Source organism: Phocoena phocoena, chromosome 5, assembly GCF_963924675.1.
Source record: "Phocoena phocoena chromosome 5, mPhoPho1.1, whole genome shotgun sequence".
Classification (NCBI taxonomy): domain Eukaryota; kingdom Metazoa; phylum Chordata; class Mammalia; order Artiodactyla; family Phocoenidae; genus Phocoena; species Phocoena phocoena.
In genome coordinates, this window is record NC_089223.1 from 72,108,649 (window position 1) to 72,130,799 (window position 22,151).

General features: G+C 38.5%; 1 protein-coding gene across 1 annotated transcript in view; it reads right to left on the reverse strand.

Annotated features, from left to right (window-relative positions):
* Positions 1–764: 764 nt before the first annotated feature.
* The window catches only part of GRXCR1 (glutaredoxin and cysteine rich domain containing 1), a 116,297-nt gene continuing 94,910 nt past the window's right edge, over positions 765–22,151 (reverse strand). The window contains exons 3-4 of the mRNA XM_065878261.1: positions 12,097–12,162; positions 765–944 (exon numbers count right to left, since the gene is read on the reverse strand). Coding sequence (XP_065734333.1) covers positions 765–944; positions 12,097–12,162 — 246 coding nt within the window. The remainder of the gene's footprint in view (positions 945–12,096; positions 12,163–22,151) is intronic.

Genomic DNA, 22,151 nt, shown 5'->3' on the forward strand with positions numbered 1-22,151 from the left:
CAGGTAGGCATCAGCTAATAATTATAGCAGAAATTCCTTTTGTCCACTTCGCTGATATCGTCTACTATGTTTTCAAACTATGTAATATTTTGTGTCCAGCTCAAGAAAACCATAACAGCATCTTTCTGGAGGGTTTTCAGGGACAATAGCACAAAGCAGATGTTTAAAACAATAAATCCAGATAAGTCTTCTGGCAGCTTTTGTATCATCACTAAGAAATTCATCGGATAACATTAATAATTTATCATTAATATCATCAGCTCCAAGACTACTTTACAGCTTTAAAAATAATTTACTCCTTAAGTATAAGTAAGATCATATTCTTTCCCACTACCCAGAGCTCTCTTCTTCCCTACAGCTGAGGCTCACATAAAATGTATGCATCTGGAGAGCTGAATTGACTCATCCTAAACAATAGGGTGGCATTGCAATAGACACCATTGGATACATTTTTTATCTTCTTTAGAAAATCAAACACATATAAGGAACCAGACTTTGGATATCTTGGAATTTTATCAGGCCCTCCATTAATTCCAATTAGAAACCAGGGTCTAGCACAGGGCTTGGCACATAGTAGCGGTTGAATAAACATTTATTTAAAACATCAATGAAAGTGGTCACAGCAAAAGCTCCAAACAAAGGAAATTCTAATAAACAAAGTTTATTGATTAATCCAGAAACATAGCCATTTTTTAAAAAAAAGTATAAACCAAATTATTGCTTTCAGTCAATGAAACCAGGCGCCCCATGGGTGGGAGCTCTGTTTAACCAACACAGCTCTTACAGCGCTGAAGGCCATTCTCGTTGCAAGCCGTGCACTTCAGGGCCTTGAAAGAGTCCGTAAAGCAGTTTCGAAACACTGACATTTTGCTCCCGTGGCAGATGGAGCACGGAAGAAAGCCAAAGCCTCCACAGGAGGGACACTCGTGTGGATGCTGCACTCTCTGGATAGATGGCAGGGGGACAAGAGAGGACAGAACATGTGTTAGCATGACAACTCCATCAGCCCTCCTGTATTTCTGTACTGTGGACGGTCATAAAACAAGATCGGCATAATATGGCTGGGGACCTGAAATCACCTACCATTAATATACAATAGACGCAGGGGATACACTAACTGAAGTTTCCTTCATTATCTCATTGATGGCCATCAATAGCATAACCTTGGTGTGTAAGGGCTGGTACCTTTTAGGCAGAAGGGCACACACTTCCAGAAATCCATCATATGAAAACACATATTTACAAATCAAACAGTTCAGGAAATGGTCATTTGCATTAAAGGAAAATACTGTAACTTTCCCTTTAGTATCACATCACAGTTTTATATCTTTGTTTATAGAGTGGTAGGACTAACAGTGAGTATGGAAAATCAGAAAACTAAAAGCTGGAGTGGATGAGCCACTGTCAACTGAAGATCCGTCATCATACTGCACATGTGAATAATGCTTTGTATTTTTAAAAGCACTTTCAAATGCATTACTATATAGAATCTTCCCTCATCCCACCCTTCACACACACTGACACCTTCTTCTGTAAAGCAGCTAATTCAAGCAACATTACCCTCATTTTATATTTAAAGAAACAGGCATAGAAATCTTAACACATTTATCCAAGTCTGTAAAATTACCCACAGTAGCTATCAGCCTTTCTACCTCAAGTAAAAATAAAGTACCCATGAAAGTATAATGAAATTAACTAGCAAGGATGTTAAAGATATTTTGAAAATTATCCATACGTATTTCTATTTGCTTTTTTGAGCATGTGACCTTTACTGGAGTCTACTAGCAGCATCCATTTGCTGGGGGGAGATTAGGATCGATTACGAAATGAATACAAAGAGAACGTGAGTTAATACCAAGCTTCTGACTTGCAAAATAGGAATTTGCAGCAATGTTTGAAAGCCCACCTTTGTGACAAGAGTAATTGCTAAAGTAAGCTTGGGAAATGTAGACACAGACACACACACGCACACACACAAGCACACTCAAACATACCTTACATACTTAGACATACATACAGATTTTCCCTGGAAGTTCACACCTGTACTTAAGAAAGTCTCCAAAAAATCCAACTGAAAAGGTAACCGATTAACTAGGTTTAATCTACCATGTCCCTGGCAAGAAACCTTTTCCCAGAAAACAACTATAATTTTCTCATAATCAGTACCCTGTGGAATGTACTTTGGGAAACAAACATTAAGGATATGATTGCTTTAAAATTTATATATTCCCAGACCACTCTTCAGAGATGCATATTCTGTATATAGTAAGATTTGTTTACAGTTACCATTTGACTTTGCTATTATATCAAGATGGCAAAATCCATGGAATATCTTATTTTTAGTAACACAGAATTACTTTGATGGAAAGTAGTGATTGCCAGTCTGAATGACACAAACAAGGAATGTTGTCAAGTTTGTAGATACCCAAAGCTCTTCTAAAAAGTTAGATTGTATGTAGTAACTTAGCTTCTTTGTAACTGGGTTTTTGTCATTTCTTTGTGCAAGGTTGACCAAAAAATGGTGTACCAGACTTACAATTTTGCATGATATAAAAATGTCTTTAGAAAAAAAACTTTCAGTAAAAACAAAAATAGTGAAGAAAGAGTGTAGTCTAAAAGCAAAACATAGAGAATTAGTAAGTAATGCTATTCTTATCAAATTTTAGAAAGAATATGATACAGTAGATAGGCCATTGACATGCATTAAAGCCATGCCAGAGATTATGTTAAAAATATTTAATGACTTGTACGAAAGAACACCAACTGGTCAGAAAGGACTAATAGGGCCCTGAATCCAGGACTTCACCCATTAGTGCTGGATTGTAAATAGAACTGGATTCCAAGTAGAGTGGGATCATCAGATTTTGCAATTTAAAAAATTGGGATGCCCAGTTAATTTGAATTTCTGACAGATCACAGATAAATTTTTATATAAGTATGTGCCAAATATTTTATGGGACATGCTTAAACTAAAAAAAGTATTCATAATTTACTACAGGTTTAAATGTAAGTGGACATCCTATATTGTACCTGGCAATCCTCACAGGGGAGTTGCTGACAGGGAAGAGGAGAGCTGCTTGGGAGTCTTGGGGTAGCAGCTATTTACCAACCAGTATAAATTATTTTAATATCTTAACAACCAGTATAAACATGTTTCAATATTTTCAAATTCTTGAATAGCCTATGGTTTTCCCATAAAATATATTTGCAATGGCAAGCAAAGAACAACAAAGCTAGAATACATGTGAGCACTAGGAAGCTTCCTAGGTTCATTCACCAGCTATGTCACTCACTCCAAACACCAGGCTCTAAACACAGAGAACCCAAAATGATAACGCAATGCAACACAATTAAAAATTACTGAAACTGAGCAGGACCCTGCAGAACCATCCTGGGGACAGACACCTCCCCACCCCATCCCCTGGCTCTTGTTTATAGAAAAGCTTTAGCCTCCTAGGCCTTCCCTGAGTTCCAAAGAGCAAATTTAATCAGAGAAGTGAGAAAATGTGGAAACAAATGAAAACAGTTAGGCAAGACAAAATAATAATAGTCTAGCCATAAAACAAAGTCAAGGACCTTTAGTTCCTCCTCAAGGGCTAAAGATAATATCCTGAGCCATATCCTGGAGTTGTTTTGCAGATACTAAGACCCCCCCACTGCCAACGAGGTGGAAGAAGTTAACTGCATGCTGACCTCCAGTATGTAGACTCCAGACAGGTTGGAACCAGAAGGTTGATGATGTTAACTCCCAAAATAGCACCCTGTTACCTCACCACCAACCAATCAGGAGGATGTTCACGAGCTGATGAGGCACTCTGTGACCCTCTCCCTCACTTTGTCTTTCAAAACCCTTCCCTGAAGGCCACTGGGGAGTTTGGATCTTTTGAGCATGAGCTGCCCATACTCCTTGCTTGGCCCCATGTTGGGCACCTTACGATAAACGTTGTACTTTCCTTTACCACACCCCAGTATCAGTAGATTGGCTTTACTGCATGGGTGAGTGGACCCAAGTTTGGTTTGGTAACATTATCTTATATCATGGGCCTGGAACATGATTTACAAAAATTACTTTCAAAGGGTCAAAATATCAAATGTTAAATATATAATGAGTCTGCTCTTTCTTAAAGTTTCTCCACAATTCAGAAAAAATAAATTTTCTAAAATGAAGTTAATATATAAATACTAAAAGCCGTATTGTTCTTTTTAGAGAGAATCACAAATAGACCAAGGTCATTCTAAAATAACATCATCACTTGCAAACTGGTGGTCACAGAGTTTCTCGCCAGGAATCTCCAGCCATGTGTTTACCAGCACAGTGAACATACCAGAAACTGTCAAGCTCTGTTGTCTCAAACTCAGTTTAAATTTGGCTGTCAATTTGAAATTTAGAGACAGAACTTTTCATTAGATTACTCAGTGCTGTAGTCCATACTTTAAACAAACTGGATCTAGTATATCTTTCTTTGCCTTCAAGCTTTCCAAATGGGAAAAGTCCATGGAAGAGTCATTAACCATTACAGATGGTCACTTCAGTTACAATGGTTATTTCTTTGTATTCTAGAACATCTGTTAATTTTATATTTGTAAGATGGTAAAATCAGTTGATTCAACTGATCAAGAACAGGAAGTAATAGAATAATAAGAATAAATAAATAAATAAATAAAATAAAACAATATCAGAATCTGTGCAATGCCATGATGAAGTATGTCTTTTATTTTAAAAATATGTCTTTTACTTTAAAGATATGTCTTTTACTTTAATTCACTCATTAAATTGTCTCAACAATTTAATGAGTTAATTCATGTAAAGTGAATAGAATATTGCCTGGCACATTGTAGCTACTTAACAAGACATGATTAGTTATTATTTCACTAATAAATCCTTATTTGAAGAGATTTTTATTAGCTGCTGCCTCAAGTTAAATTGCTTGTGGTCACATGACACAACCATTTTCTACCATTCATAGAGTCATTTTATTTAAACACTTCTATACTTAGTCTTCTGGTCTAAAGTGTTACCACTGTAAGAAAGGGAGAGTAAATGTGTTTCAGTTCACGTGAAAATTCTGATGTCTTGGAGCACAGTATTGGAAAGATTCTGAGGCCACTTCCACTCAGGAAAAATTAGCTGTTTCAGCCATAAACTTGGGAGAGAAAAGGGATAGCTTACATAGGATGTAGTGTCTATACCCAATTCTCACACGAACCTGACGTAATAGAGACTATCTCATTTCACAAATGATGAAACAAAGTCTCTTAATGAGTTAAAAAAAATGTTCAGCTCACAGTGGAATTTGAAAATTAGAAATTAGAGAACTCTCTTCAAGAACTATATGCATGCCCTTTCCTCTTTAAGAGTAGTTTTCAACCTTTACTTACATCCATTTTTTCCCAAATAATATAGTACATGGGATTCCCAAAACATAAAACAGTTAAAAGGATAAATGCTGCAAATGAAGCAGAAGTGGGGTGGGGGTGGGAGTGGGTCTTGAGGGGACCCACTAAGGCTCCCCCGGTGTTCCACTAGCCTCCAGAAATCTTATTCCTGTTACATCATCCAGTATAAGCTATTCCACTTGTTCTTCTAATAATAGTAAATAATTCAGTCATTCCTAGCCATCTCCTTCAAAGAGCACTTTTGTTATATTGGAACTCTGGTTCCAACTTAAAAGAGTTCCAACAATGAGAAAGAGCTGGCTTCTACTACATGTTCCTGTGTCCTAAGTCCAATACCTCAGTAGACAGCTTTGCCCTCAGTGCAAGATGGAAAAAGAGCTAAAAAATTCCCCAAATTTGAACAGTGTTCCAGGTTGGAGGAAGCAGGAATAACTGAAGTTAACAATAGTCATTATTGGTAGTAACAAAACAGACTTCCACTTTCAATGAAGAGGTTAACAAGAGACACTCTGACCTTCAAGCAATTAAGAAGTCTAGGGTAGCTCTTCAGTGTCCTGGAGCCCAGCAAAGCTTGAAACCAGGCAGACTTGGCTGAGAATAGCACCCAGTAAGAGAACTAAATCTACAGAGTGCCCCTTTTCTGAATAGTGGTTTGGGTAGAGTCATGTCCCTTGGGGATGGAATTCAAGAAAAAAGGAGTGCAAAATCATCCTCCCTTTTACCTCTTTCTGTTCATATATTCTTGGCAAGGGAATTAAAAAAAATAAAACTCAGTGGTCTCATTCCACAAATTAGTCCACATTGCCAGGAACTGTGCAAGGTGTAGGGGATATAGCAGTGAACCAGAGACCTCCCTGTTCTCTTAGTAGTAGCTCTCAGCTACAAATAAGGATTTATTAGTGAAATAATGATTAATAATGACTAATCTTATTGAGTGGTTACTACGTACCAGGCAATGTTCTATTCACTTTACATGATTCACTCATTAAATCTTCTCAACAACCCTTTGAGTAAAAGGCAGATCTCATCATAGTGTTGCAGAGATTCTGATGACATTATTTGAGGATGGCCTTGGTCTATTTGTGATTCCATTTAAAAATGATGATGTAGCTTTTTGTATTCATATATTAATTTTATTTTAGGAAATTTATTTGTGGTTTTCGAATACGTCCACTCCATACTGCAGTCATCTGAACTGAAGCCCCCAAGCATTCCCTAGTCTCTAACAAAGGACCAAGGGGACAAGGGGGGAGTTCATGAATGACTGTCAAATGGGTTTCCTTTGTAGCACAAACTCAAATTTCATAAATATAAAGAGTTTTTGCTGTTATATAACATAGGAACAGGATGCTAAGATCAAGGGTCTTCAGTGTTTTCTTCAAGATCAAGAAATGAATGCACTTCTTATTTCTGAACTCAGATCATCTAACCTTATTTTAGGAGAGCTAGAAAATCTCTTAAGTATTTTACCAAAGAGGAAGCAATTTATCTGAGTCTCCATGACCATAAACCCCATCATCCAGCTTGTCTATGAAGCAGACTCACTCCATGTAACAGATTATCAAAGAATGAACACTTGGCATATAATCATCTCTGGATGACTCACCTTTTTCTATGTATTTTGTTTTAAACTATATTCAATAATTTAATTCAGCAAATTCTTGTTAAGTGCCTAATAAACGACTCTCTGTCTGACCTAGCTCTTAATAAACAGAATCGTTCCTGATAATTAGAGTTCCTAGCATTCTCAATTTGCAGAGCTGGGAAAGAAGCCCCTGAACAAAATGCTGACACGGAGGAAATTTGTTGCTTATATTCCCGAATGCATAAGCCAGATGTATGAGTCTGATTCTTGACCCAATGGGATGTACTGCCACAACCCTACTTAAAAAGATGTTCCAATTCCAGAGAGAGGCAGCCAGAGCACTTGGCCTGATTTCCCAGGTGAGTAGGTGGTACTCTGCTGCTGTAGTCTCTGAACATGCTGCGGCCACCCACCCCACGGAGAAGCAACATCACCCAGAATGGCTTCTCCAGGGAGGGTCAGGCCAGTCTTTGATAGCTCGAATGCCTTGTACAGACAGCCTGTGCCATTTCCAGCATCCTCAGTGTATAGCTGGGAATCTTACCTCTGTTCTTCATAAATAACAAATCAGGCTTTACAAGGAAAAATGTACAAAAGTGGACACTATGTTGGCAATCTCACCAGCAATGACAACAAAAGGTTTGCTTATATCTTTTAAAAAAACAGCAAGGCAGCAGCTTACTTAGAGCTTCTCTACCATCTGAGATATTTAATCCAGTACCTGCCATAACAAGGTGATTGCTAATCATCTCAGGGATGCCCTGACAACATCAGGACCAGCTATCCATCTCGGTTATTGTTTGGGGGAAATCCTTAGACATCTCTTTGCTTTTGATCTTTAGCCTGTTTATTAATATGAGTAAATACATAAATATATAAATAAATTTTACCCCCCAAATGGTGTTTTTATTCATCTTTTTCACCCAAGCGTTCTCTTACATAAAATAATTCTTTTTCTCTTCTTTTTCATTGATTAACTGCTTTGCCTTCTCAAAAACAAACAAAAAAACAAAACAGAAAAAAAAAAAAACCTTGGATGAAAGAGGATTCATTCATCTATTCACTCAACAAATAATTATTGGGTGCCCATTATTTTCCAATTCCTGTTCTAGGTGCTAGAGGTAAAGAACAGAACAAAATAGACAAGAATCTGTGTCCACGTGGAGCTCATATGTTACTGGGAAGATCCCCCGCAAACTGTCCAAGGAGCAGAACATGCACTGGTACAGGTAGCCTTATTAAATCCAAGTCTCATACCAGCTATTGACATATTTCACTTGCTTCTGCTGTCTTTAGCCAGCTCCTCATGTTTGAGGCCACTGACAAGTCTTCATCAGCGAATCAGGCCTCCTCAGGTTCCCCGAGCAATTTTCACTTAGATGGGAAGTATGCTAGAATTCTTGGGCCAGAAAACTTGAAATTTGATTTGCTGACACCGTTTCTGATGACCCAGCTGCAGATGCTAAGCCTCTTTCCTCTTCATTGCTGGGGTAACTGCTGAAAACTGGGGCCTGAATTACAAAGACCAGGGTGATGAATTATGCAGCACCCAAGTAACAGCAAGTTAGAACTTAGTAGGAGCTGTCTGGTTTCTCTCCGAAGTTATTGCCAATTTCCCCCTCTTCCACAATGCCACACTAGCATAAGATCCAAGTGTTAAAATTCAGTCTGTTTCCTGGACCTAGTACTCTGCCTACCTCCCAGTCAACTTCTCATCTGGGCCTTGGGTCCTGCCACATTTGATCAGATTTCCCAGATACCTATATGACACTTAATTTGAGAGTGATGGCCGCATAGATTCATGGTTAAGATTATGGAGTCAGGCTCATTAAAATCATGAATCAAACACTATTTGTAAGGTCTGGAGCAAGTGATTTAATCCTCTGTGCCTCCATTCTCTTGTCTGTAAAACAAGGATAATAATAGAACCCACCTTGCAGAGTTATTGTAAGGTTTCAATAATTTAGTACGTATAATACCAAGAATATTGCTACTTAGTAAGGACTCCAATGTTTCCTACCTCAGGAATATTAAACTCCTGTTTCATTGCCAAAAGCCAACCAGAAGAATGGAATGGGTTTGGATCTGAATCTTGTCCTTTATCCACTTTTTCTGGTTCTTCCAACTGCTTCTCCAAGGCCAGTCTCTTTGCCTGGGTGAGTTTGCCTTAAACCCCAGGCCCCTCACAGGCAGAGTTCAGGACTTTCTGGATGGCTGCAAATTCTCTGCCAGTTTTGTTATATGGACAAAGCAGCCCAACAGAGTTATATAACACCTTATAAATCCTATGAACGGTAGAAGCCAGTACCGTACTATTGTACATATTTCAACATTAAGAATAGTTTTAAATGTTTCTGGCTTATTTATGTCATCTGTAGAATTGAGACAGACTTAATGAAGAGCATAAAATCCTCTTTCAAAATTCTTTGAACTGAGAGAAAGAGAGAGGTTATGTTAATATATAGCATGGTGGTGTTAGTCAAGTTGCAGGATTAAGAAATTATAGACTCAAAAGAATAAAGTCCATGAATAGCTAAGTCAATCGTCAACCTTTAAAAAGAAGAGTAATGAGGGACATTCACTTTATAAGACTCTAAAAGATGCTTTTAAATCACAGAAATAACAACAGTAGGATATTGATACAATAGGAACAAATAGAGCAATGGAATGGATTAGAAAGCTCAGACAAAGACCCAGGTACATATGGGGATTTACTGTAATAAAAAATTGGCACGGGGGCTTCCCTGGTGGCGCAGCGGTTGAGAGTCTGCCTGCCAACGCAGGGGACACGGGTTCGTGCCCCGGTCCGGGAGGATCCCACATGCCACGGAGTGGCTAGGCCCGTGGCCATGGCCGCTGAGCCTGCGTGTCTGGAGCCTGTGCTCTGCAACGGGAGAGGCCACAACAGTGAGAGGCCCACGTACCGCAAAAAAAAAAAAAAAAAAAAAAAGCTAATATCTAGAATATAGAAGGATCTTCTGAGAATCAACAACAACAAAAAAGACAATTCCAACACTTTTCATGGGCAAGGATAAGAATACACAACTTACAGAAGAAGAAACTTAAAAATTTAACAAGCATACAAGGAAATGCCCAAACTCAATGGTTATCAGAAAAACATTAATTAAAATAAGGCAATATCTCTCTATACCTACGACCCTGGCAAAAATTAGAGAACAGAAAATTGGAGAACAATGTAAAACATTGCCAGGAATGTGGGAACATACGAAACCTCTTTCTCCACAGGAGGGAGTGTTGGATGCTGCAAGCATCATGGAGAGCCATCTGGCACTACCTGAAAAACTGGGGATATGCATAAGCTATTACCCAGCGATTCCTACTCTCAGAGAAATCCACAAGCAAACATGGTCAAGGTTGCTCCTTGCAGCACTGTTTGTTTGAGGGAGAAGTTAGAGGACATCAGTGGATAAAATGAGTAGATAAAAAATACTGGGTGGGCTCCATGCAGCTGCATTGTCCAAAATAGGAGCCATCAGTCAGATATGGTTAATTATTTTATTTATTTTAAAATTTGTATTTAATTTTACTTGACTTGAATTTAAACTTAAATCAAGTAAAGTTAAATAAAATTAAAAATTCGGTTCTTCAGTCACACTAACTACCTTCTAAGCGCTCAATAGCCACATGCAGCCAGTGACTACTGTTTTGGATAGTACAGATATAAAACAGTTCCAGATATAAAACTTCCAAAGGAAGTTCTATTCAACAGTGCTGTTGTGGGAAAGTACACAGCAGTTAGAAGAAATGGATTAAATGTTCGCATAGCAATACAGATGGTTCTTAAAAGCATAGTGCCTAAGAAAATAATTTGAAACACAATTAGGTACATTACATGACATCATTTGTAAGAGTAAAAATGTGCAGAGAAAATAATAATACATATTAACCAAGTTAAATCACTTAAATAAAACATACATATAAACCCAAATTGATGGTTTCATGGAGTTGGAGTAGAGTACAGGGACAAAAGGAAAGAAATGAACCCACCCATACAGATTTTAGAGCTGAGAGGAATTTTAGAATATCAAGTACACACCCTCATTGTGTTTGTCTTTCTCGGTAAAATTACTATATGAATAAAACATGATTCCTAACACCAATTAGTATATAGTTCATTTGGGACATGAATTAAATGCCCAAAGACAAGTAATACAAAAATTAAAAGACTTTGATAAGCACCTAAGAAAAAGAGGGATACAGGAATGCAAAGGTGTAAGAGATCAGGAATGATGTGGGGAAGAGGTGATACTGCAGATGGGCCTTGAAGATGGTGAAAGGGAATGAGGAAATGGAACAATAGCAGGCTTGCACAAAAGAATGGTGGTAAAAAAACATGAAGTGGAAGGAATGGTAGAGAATCAGAAACGAGGTCAGCAAAGGAGACTGGACCAAAAAGAGCTGGCGTGGCACAATAGATACCGTGTAACCATATTGCATAGTTCCCCTGGGAAAGTCTGGGTTCAGGTTCACTGCCGCAGAATAATTATTAATGCACCCTTTTCACTCTCAAGGTGTCCCAGTTTAGACTATAATATATATATATAATTTATCCTACATACAGAGAGAAGTAGGCTGATAAAATACTGGAGCAGAGAGGTATTAAGGGCTTCCTGGTTGCATATTCATTTGATACATCATATATTTGAATAAGTATTTCTCAGATGTTGTCATTATAAATATAGGAACAAAATTAAAAGGTGCACTTTTGGAGAAATAATTTTTTCTCTAATCTTTAGAAATGATGAGCTGGTCTGTAGGAAAAATAAAATAATTTAAATAAAAAATTTTATATGTGCTTCAAGATAATGGCCTGACATGAAACACCTCATCAACATCTCTATAACAGAGAATTAGGCTCTAATAAAGCCGACTGGAATTTTCACCTAATACTACGAGGTTGTTAGACACTAACACTAAAGTCACTCTAGCTGGAGGAAACCTCACTGTAGGTGGTAGTAAATTAAAACCGCCACATGTATCCTGTTACATATTTGTAAGAACACAGAGAAAAATTCAATTAGGAAAAGTCAATTACAATCAGAGTGTGTTGAATGTTTGGATTACTAAAAATAAGTTGCTAAAAGTACAATTACCTCAATTTTGGTTAAGAGGTCTTGCAGTTCTCCTGATTCATTCATTGACAAAATTTTCTCAGCACCCTATTAACAAGAGAGGGTAGGGGAGAAAGAAAATCCATTTTGTTAGTATTTGAGAAAACAAAGTTCTAGCCAGGAAAGTTTAACTCACAAAATACTGAACAGGATTTTTCCCTTCAGATCTAAGTAAACTCAGAACCAGGAGGCCAAAGAGGAGAGGAAATTTCTCTCTCCTTTACGTCCTCTCCCATCTAGTAAGGCTAATTGTGGGCAAAAGGAGGACTGCCAGCAGAAGGTGAGTACTGGGAAGTCCATCCATGCCTGTCAGACGAAGTCCAGAGATGGAAGGTTCCAGCACACCTTTCAGAGCTGTTCAGGGAGCCTAAGCCAGCCACCTGGGAAAGGAAGCCTCTGAGCAAATCCCCAGCCTGGGCTGCCTCTGCCCTATTCCAGGCAGTCCTGGACATGCCCCACTCAGAATCCTTAGAAACAATGTCCATAAGGACATGCCCTCCTTAATGCTATTAAGATAACAGCAGCTAATAATAATGATAATAATAATAAAATTAATAACTACCCACAGTAATTAAGCACATATTAGGAGCCAGGCATCCAACATCATCTAATCTGATGTGCTAGGCTCACTTAATGGTAGAAATTGAGCCTCTGTGAGATTAAATAACAACTGCAAGGTCACCCAGAGAGAAAGCAGAGTGGGAATTTGAACACAGACAGGGGAACTACTCGAGTCAATGGAGTAAAACTCTACTTAAAAATGAGAACCTGGGCTTCCCTGGTGGCGCAGTGGTTGAGAGTCCGCCTGCCAATGCAGGGAACGCGGGTTCATGCCCCGGTCTGGGAAGATCCCACATGCTGCGGAGCGGCTGGGCCCGTGAGACATGGCTGCTGAGCCTGCGCGTCCGGAGCCTGTGCTCCTCAACGGGAGAGGCCACAGCAGTGAGAGGGCCGCGTACCGAAAAAAAAAAAAAAAAGATAACTTTACCTAAAAACGCAAGAGGGAGGAGATATGGGGATATATGTATATGCATAGCTGATTCACTTTGTTATAAAGCAGAAACTAACACACCATTCTAATGCAATTATACTTCAATAAAGATGTTTAAAAAAAAACTTTACTGTGAAAATGAGAACTGGGATGATATATGCACTTTCCAACAAACTAATCATGTTTCTTTGAACTACCCCATTTTCCTTTCCTTTCCAGCCTCTTCTTAACCATCTCCCACTCTACTTCTCAACATGCAGCCATAGAGGCCATAGAAGGAAGAAGTTATTCTTCCCTTTTTTAAATTATTTTAAAAGAAAACAGAAACACTTTCATAGTTCTAGAGGCGGGAAGGCCAAGATTAGGGTGCCAGCATGGTCTGGTTCTTTTTTTTTTTTCTATAACATCTTTATTGAGGTATAATTGCTTTACAGTGGTATGTAGGTTTCTACTGTATAACAAAGTGAATCAGCTATACATATACATATATCCCCATATCTCCTCCCTCTTGCGTCTCCCTCCCACCCTCTCTATCTCACCCCTCTAGGTGGTCACAAAGCACCGAGCTAATCTCTCTGTGTTATGCAGCTGCTTCCTACTAGCTATCTATTTTACATTTGGTAGTGTATATATGTCCGTGCCACTCTCTCACTTCGTCCCAGCTTACCCTTCCCCCTCCCCGAGTGCTCAAGTCCATTCTCTACGTCTGCGCCTTTACTCCTGTCCTGCCCCTAGGTTCTTCAGAAACTTTTTTTTTTTAGATGCCATATATATGTGTGGCAGTATTTGTTTTCCTCTTTCTGACTTAATTCACTCTGTATGACAGACTCTAGGTCCAACCACCTCACTACAAATAAATCAATTCTGTTTCTTTTTATGGCTGAGTAATATTCCATTGTATATATGTGCCACATCTTCTTTATCCATTCATCTGTCGATGGACACTTAGGTTGCTTCCATGTGCTGGCTATTGTAAATAGAGCTGCAATGAACATTGTGGTACATGACTCTTTTTGAATTTTGGTTTTCTCGGGGTATATGCCCACCAGTGGGAATGCTGGGTCGTACGGTAGTTCTATTTTCAGTTTTTTAAGGAACCTCCATACTGTTCTCCATAGTGGCTGTATCAATTTACATTCCAACCAACAGTGCAGGAGGGTTCCCTTTTCTCCACACCCTCTCCAGCATTTATTGTTTGTAGATTTTTTGATGATGGCCATTCTGACTGGTGTGAGGTGATACCTCATTGTAGTTTTGATTTGCATTTCTCTAATGATTAGTGATGTTGAGCATCCTTTCATGTGATTGTTAGCAATCTGTATACCTTCTTTGGAGAAATGTCTATTTAGGCCTTCTGCCCATTTTTGGATTGGATTGTTTGTTTTTCTGATATTGAGCGGCATAAGCTGCTTGTATATTTTGGAGATTAATCCTTTGTCAGTTGCTCTGTTTGCAAATATTTTCTCCCATTCTGAGGGTTGTCTTTTCGTCTTGTTTGTGCTTTCCTTTGCTGTGCAAACTTTTAAGTTTCATTAGGTCCCATTTGTTTATTTTTGTTTGTATTTGCATCACTCTAGGAGGTGGGTCAAAAAGGATCTTGCTGTGATTTATGTCATAGAGTGTTCTTCCTAAGTTTTCCTCTAAGAGTTTTATAGTGTCTGGCCTTACATTTAGGTCTTTAATCCATTTTGAGTTTATTTTTGTGTATGGTGTTAGGGAGTGTTCTAATTTCATTCTTTTACATGTAGCTGTCCAGTTTTCCCAGCACCACTTATTGAAGAGGGTGTCGTTTCTCCATTGTACGTTCTTGCCTCCTTTCTTGTAAATTAGGTGGACTATAGGTGCATGGGTTTATCTCTGGGCTTTCTATCCTGTTCCATTGATCTATATTTCTGTTTCTGTGCCAGTATCATACTGTCTTGATTACTGTAGCTTGGTAGTATAGTCTGAAGTCTGGGAGCCTGATTACTCCAGCTCTGTTTTTCTTTCTCAGTAATTGCTTTGGCTATTCAGGGTCTTTTATGTTTCCATATAAATTGTGAAATTTTTTGTTCTCGTTCTGTGAAAAATGCCACTGGTAGTCTGATAGAGATTGCATTGAATCTGTAGATTGCTTTGGGTAGTAGAGTCATTTTCACAATGTTGCTTCTTCCAATCCCAGAACATGGCACATCTCTCCATCTGTTGTATCATCTTTAATTTCTTTCATCAGTGTCTCATAATTTTCTGCATACAGGATTTTTGTCTCCTTAGGTAGGTTTATTCCTAGGTATTTTATTCTTTTTGTTGCAATTGTAAATGGGAGTGTTTCCTCAATTTCTCTTTCATATTTTTCATCATTAGTGTATAGGAATGCAAGAGATTTCTCTGCATTAATTATGTATCCTGTTACTTTACTAAATTCATTGATTAGCTCTAGTAGTTTTCTGGTAGCATCTTTAGGATTCTCTATGTATAGTATCATGTCATCTGCAAACTGACAGTTTTACTTCTTCTTTTCTGATATGGATTCCTTCTATTTCTTTTACTTCTCTGATTGCTGTGGCTAAAACTTCCAAAACTATGTTGAATAAAGTGGTGAAAGTGGACAACCTTGCCTTTTTCCTGATCTTAGTGGAAATGGTTTCAGTTTTTCACCATTGAGAACGATGTTGGCTGTGGGTTTGTCATATATGGCCTTTATTACATTGAGGTAAGTTCCCTCTATGCCTACTTTCTGGAGGGTTTTTATTATAAATGGGTGTTGAATTTTGTTGAAAGCTTTTTCTATATCTATTGAGATGATCATGTGGTTTTTCTCCTTCAATTTGTTAATATGGTTTATCACATTGATTGATTTGCGTATATTGAAGAATCCTTGCATTCCTGGGATAAACCTCACTTAATCATGGTGTATGTGCTTTTAATGTGCTGTGGGAATCTGTTTCCTAGTATTCTGTTGAGGAGTTTTGCATCTATGTTCATCAGTGACACTGGGCTCTAGTATACTTTCTTTCTGACATCTTTGTTTGGTTTTGGTATCAGGGTGATGGTGGCCACGTAGAATGAACTTGGGAGTGTTCCTCCCTCTACTATATTTTGAAAGAGTTTGAGAAGGATAGGTGTTAGATCTTCTCTAAATGTTTGATAGAATTTTCCTGTGAGGCCATCTGGTCCAGGGCTTTTGTTTGTTGGAAGATTTTAAATCACAGTTTCAATTTTAGTGCCTGTGATTGGTCTGTTTATATTTTCTATTTCTTCCTGGTTCAGCCTCGGAAGGTTGTGCTTGTCTAAGAATTTGTCCATTTCTTCCAGATTGTCCCTTTTATCAGCATATAGTTGCTTGTAGTAATCTCTCATGATCCTTTGTATTTCTGCAGTGTCACTTGGTACTTTTTCTTTTCCATTCCTAATTCTATTGATTTGAGTCTTCTCGTTTATTTTCTTGATGAGTCTGGCTAATGGTTTATCAATTTTGTTTATCTTCTCAAAGAACCAGCTTTTAGTTTTATTGATCTTTGCTATCGTTTCCTTCATTTCTTTTTCATTTATTTCTGATCTGATATTTATGATTTCTTTCTTTCTGCTAACTTAGGGTTTTTTATTCTTCTTTCTCTAATTGCTTTAGGTTTAAGGTTAGGTGACTTATTTGAGATTTTTCTTGTTTCTTGATGTAGGATTGTATTGCTATGAACTTCCCTCTTAGAACTGTTTTTGCTGCATCCCATAGGTTTTGGGTCATTGTGTTTTCATTGTCATTTGTTTCCAGGTATTTGTTCATTTCCCCTTTGATTTCTTCAGTGACCTCTTTGTTCTTTAGTAGTGTATTGTTTAGCCTCCATGTGTTTCTATTCTTTACAGATTTTTTCCCTGTAATTGATATCTAGTCTTATAGTATTGTGGACAGAAAAGATACTGGATACGATTTCAATTTTCTTAAATATACTAAGTCTTGATTTGTGCCCCAGATATGATCTATCCTGGAGAATGTTCCATGAGCACTTGAGAAGAAAGTGTATTCTGTTGTTTTTGGATGGAATGTCCTATAGATATCAATTAAGTTCATCTTGTTTAATGTGTCATTTAAACCTTGTGTTTCCTTATTTATTTTCATTTTGGATGACCTGTCCAGTGGTGAAAGTGGGATGTTAAAGTCCCCTACTATTACTGAGTTACTGTCAATTTCCCTTTTCATGGCTGTTAGCATTTGCCTTATGTATTGAGGTGCTCCTATGTTGGGTGCATAAATATTTACAATTGTTATATCTTCTTCTTGGATTGATCCCTTGATCATTATGTAGTGTCCTTCTTTGTCTCTTCTAATAGTCTTTATTTTAAAGTCTATTTTGTCTGATATGAGAACTGCTACTCCAGCTCTCTTTTGATTTCCATTTGCATGCAATATCTTTTTCCATCCCTTCACTTTCAGTCTGTATGTGTCCCTAGGTCTGAAGTGGATCTCTTGTAGACAGCATATATATGGGTCTTGTTTTTGTATCCATTCAGCCAGTCTATGTCTTTTGGTTGGAGCATTTAATCCATTTACATTTAAGGTAGTTATAGATATGTATGTTCCTATTACCATTTTCTTAATTGTTTTGGGTTTGTTATTGTACGTCTTTTCTTTCTCTTGTGTTTCCTGCTTAGAGAAGTTCCTTTTGCATTTGTTATAAAGCTGGTTTGGTGATGCTGAATTCTCTTAGCTTTTGCTTGTCTGTAAAGGTTTTCATTTCTCCGTTGAATCTGAATGAGGTCCGTGCTGGGTAATCTTGGTTGTAGGTTTTTGCCTTTCATCACTTTAAATATGTCCTGCCACTCCCTTTAGGCTTGCAAAGTTTCTGCTGAAAGATCAGCTGTTAACCTTATGGGGGTTCCCTTGTATGTTATTTGCTGCTTTTCCTTTGCTGCTTTTAATATTTTTTCTTTGTATTTAATTTTTGACAGTTTGATTAATACGTGTCTTGGCATGTTTCTCCCTGGATTTATCCTGTATGGGACTCTCTGCACTTCCTGGATTTGATTGACTATTTCCTTTCCCATGTTAGGGAAGTTTTCAACTATAATCTCTTCAAATATTTTCTCAGTCCCTTTGTTTTTCTATTTTTCTTCTGGGACCCCTATAATTTGAATGTTGGTGCGTTTAATGTTGTCCCAAAGGTCTCTGAGACTGTCCTCAATTCTTTTCATTTTTTGTTTTTATTCTGCTCTGTGGTAGTTATTTCCACTCTTTTATCTTCCAGGTCACTTATCCTTTCGTTTCTTCTGCCTCAGTTATTCTGCTATTGACTCCTTCTAGAGAATTTTAAATTTCATTTATTGTATTTGTCACCATTGTTTGTTTGCTCTTTAGTTCTTCTAGGTCCTTGTTTAACGTTTCTTGTATTTTCTCCATTCTATTTCCAAGATTTTGGATCCTCTTTACTATTGTTACTCTGAATTCTTTTTCAGGCAGACTGCCTATTTTCACTTCATTTGTTTGGTCTGGTGCATTTTTACCTTGCTGCTTCATCTGCTGTATATTTCTCTGTTTTCTCATTTTGCTTGCCTACTGTGTTTGGGGTCTCCTTTTCACAGGCTGCAGGTTTGGTGTCTGCCCCCAGTGGGTAGGTTGATTCAGTGGGTTTTGTAGGCTTCCTGGTGAGAGGACGAGTGCCTGTCTTCTGGTGGATGAGGCTGGATCTTGTCTTTCTGGTGGGCAGGACTGCGTCTGGCGATGTGTTTTGGGGTGTCTGTGAACTTAATATGATTTTAGGCAGCCTCTCTGCTAATGGATGGGGTTGTGTTCCTGTCTTGCTAGTTCTTTGGCATAGGGTGTCCAGCACTGTAGCTTGCTGGTCGTTGAGTGGAGCTGGGTCTTAGCATTGAGATGGAGATCTCTGGGTGAGCTTTTGCCATTTGATATTGCATGGGGCTGGGAGGTCTCTGGTGGGCCAATGTCCTAAACCCGGCTCTCCCACCTCAGAGACTCAGGCCTGACATCTGGCCGAAGCACCAAGACCCTGTCAGCCACACGGCTTAGGCTTATAAAAATGCATCAAGCATCCACTGCATAGAAGTCTGATTTTCTCCTGTTGTAATTCACTTTCCAGTCCTTGCAGATTAGCTGTATTAGGTCACTCTTCTGACGCTCAGCAAGGCTGCTCACCACTCCAGTCAGCAGCTCATTTCCCCAAAGTTATTATTTCTAATCAAAGGCAGAGACCACATCTGCCTTTTTCACATCATATCCCTGGCAAATAGGCGTGGAATCCATTTTTGATCAATCAATAAGACAAATAGAAATACCATCACATAAAAAATACTTCTTGGATTTCTCTTTGTGCTGGGTAGGGTGGAAAACACAAAGACTAGTTTAAAAAATAAAAAGGCCCTAGTGTTAGGAGATTACAATTTTTTTATGTAAACACACAACCAAGTAACCCACAATGTAGAATGGGAAATAACTGCCAAATGTTAATGATGCAGAAAAGATGAGCCAGGAGATCACAGCAGGGAGGAAAAAAGATCTGCTTATGGAAAAGACTTTCTGATGTTGGTAGCATTTGATCTGGACCTTGAAGATTAAGTGAGGTTTCTAAGGGTAGGCAAGTCAGGCAGAGATGTACAGGAGCCTTTAGTTCTGGGTTTCATTTACTTCAGTTTATTTTACATAACTCAGATCATGTTAATCACCATCGGGAATGTCAACTTGATAAATTAACAAAGTACAATGAATGAATACACAGGGTTACAGAGAACACATGTAGCCCTATGAGGCAAGTTATATTCTTTCATTTGTCGGTGGTTTTGCCAGGAATACAGACATGAGAACAACATAAGGAGAGCACCAAAACAAAACATTAAAGCCTAAAGTGCAATAACTGGTAATATTTTACTTTTGCTACATTCTATTTCTTTTATGAGTTAGCTAAGCTAAAATGGGAGAAGCCTCAGGGAATTTGGTACGTGAACTAAGCAGTAAGGAGAATATGTGGCTCATTTTTCTTCAAAGAAAATGTACCCCAGTGACTCCAAAGAATATGAATGTAGCAGCGCAGCTATCATACATCTGCTTCCCAGATCTTTTCTTACCTTAGCAGGGTGCCTTAGTTCACTGTTTAGAATACCATGCACAGACCAGGAAAGGACTATCACACTACCCCTAGATATATGAAATTTGCTCTCCTCAGCCAAATCATTCCAGCACCATCAGTACATTGGGAGCAGATTCCATGTTTCAGGAGAAACTCAGGCTCTGCTCACATCAAGCAATGTAACTAAAGGCCTGAGAGTCGATGCTCTTGGAGACACCTGGGTGCCGAGTGCACAGGTGGTAGACCAAGTGCTTAAGATGGGAAAAAACTCTGCTCTCTAACAAAGAACTGGGAGCTGAGTATCTCCATCCCTCTCACTGTGGCTACTCAATGTGGCTTCCACCCACAGGTCCACGTGGCCAGCCCTCAGCTGGTTTCCTGGGGAGGAGACCTCTGGTTCCTGTGCTATGGACTGAGCAGATACAATAGCCAAAATCCCTTGCTTCTCCATGGGGTTCCATATCCCCACCCTCCACCTGATCTTGTCCTTGCTGAACCTAAGTGTGAGATCCTACAGGGAGGACAAGGAAATCAGATGGTGTCCTCTCTGCTCTTGGGGAGCAGCAGCAGGATGGGGATCTCAGCCTAGTCAGCAAGTTTTAGGGAAAACTTAGATTCCTCCCATCCTGAGACTTGAGACGTTTACCAGGGTAACTCCCAACCTGACCTGTCTGCACTGCATTTACATATTCCAAAGATCTTATTCCCTGCAGTTTTCTATCAAAAGCTTTCCAATTATTACTTGGCCTACAATGAAACTCTTGTGTCCACAAAAGGGAGTATATTTCCTTAAGTATCAACATTCTTAAGAAATAGTATTTTCCTGGCTGGTATTTGGCTAAGAATGTCACATATGAGTTTGTTACTTTTAAAATATAACTCCACATCCAATTCCATGCAAGTGGAAATTAATTAATCATTCTATTACTTGGCACAGTTTACCAAGACTGACAAGATATCTATGGAAATATTTCTAGTATATTTTTCAATTAATTTAGAATCATTTTTTCTGAAAATTAATATCTTCCTGAAAATAATAATAGTGATGTGTTAAGTGGTTTACAGACATTGGCTCTTTTAATCATCAGTGAGAATTAAGTATTATAATTACAATTTTTGAAATAAAAAAATACATTTCTCCAAAGAAGACATACAGATGGCCAACAAACACATGAAAAGATGCTGAACATCACTAATTATTAAAGAAATGCAAATCAAAACTACAACGAGGTATCACCTCAAACCGGTCAGAATGGCCAATATCAAAAAATCTACAAACAATAAATGCTGAAGAGGGTGTGGAGAAAAGGGAACCCCCATGCACTGCTGGTGGGAATGTAAATTGATACAGCCACTATGGAGAACTGTATGGAGATTCCTTAAAAAACTAAAAATAGGGCTTCCCTGGTGGCGCAGTGGTTGAGAGTCTGCCTGCCGATGCAGGGGACACGGGTTCGTGCCCTGGTCCGGGAAGATCCCACATGCTGTGGAGTGGCTGGGCCCGTGAGCCATGGCTGCTGAGCCTGCGCGTCCGGAGCCTGTGCTCCGCAACAGGAGAGGCCACAACAGTGAGAGGCTTGCGTAGCGCAAAAAAAAAAAAGCTAAAAATAAAACTGCCATATGACCCAGAAATCCCACTACTGGGCATATACCCAGAGAAAACCATAAATCAAAAAGACACATGCACTCCAGTGTTCATTGCAGCACTATTTACAATAGCCAGGCCATGGAAGCAACCCTAAATGTCCATCAAGAGGGGAATGGATAAAGAAGATATGGTATATATATATATATATATATATATATATATATATATATATGATGTGGAATATATATATTCTATATATACAATGGAATATTACTTGGACATAAAAAGGAACGAAACTGGGTCACTTGTAGAGACGTGGATGGACCTAGAGACTGTCAAACAGAGTGAAGTAAATCAGAAAGAGAAAAACAAATATCACATATTAACGCATATATGTGGAATCTGA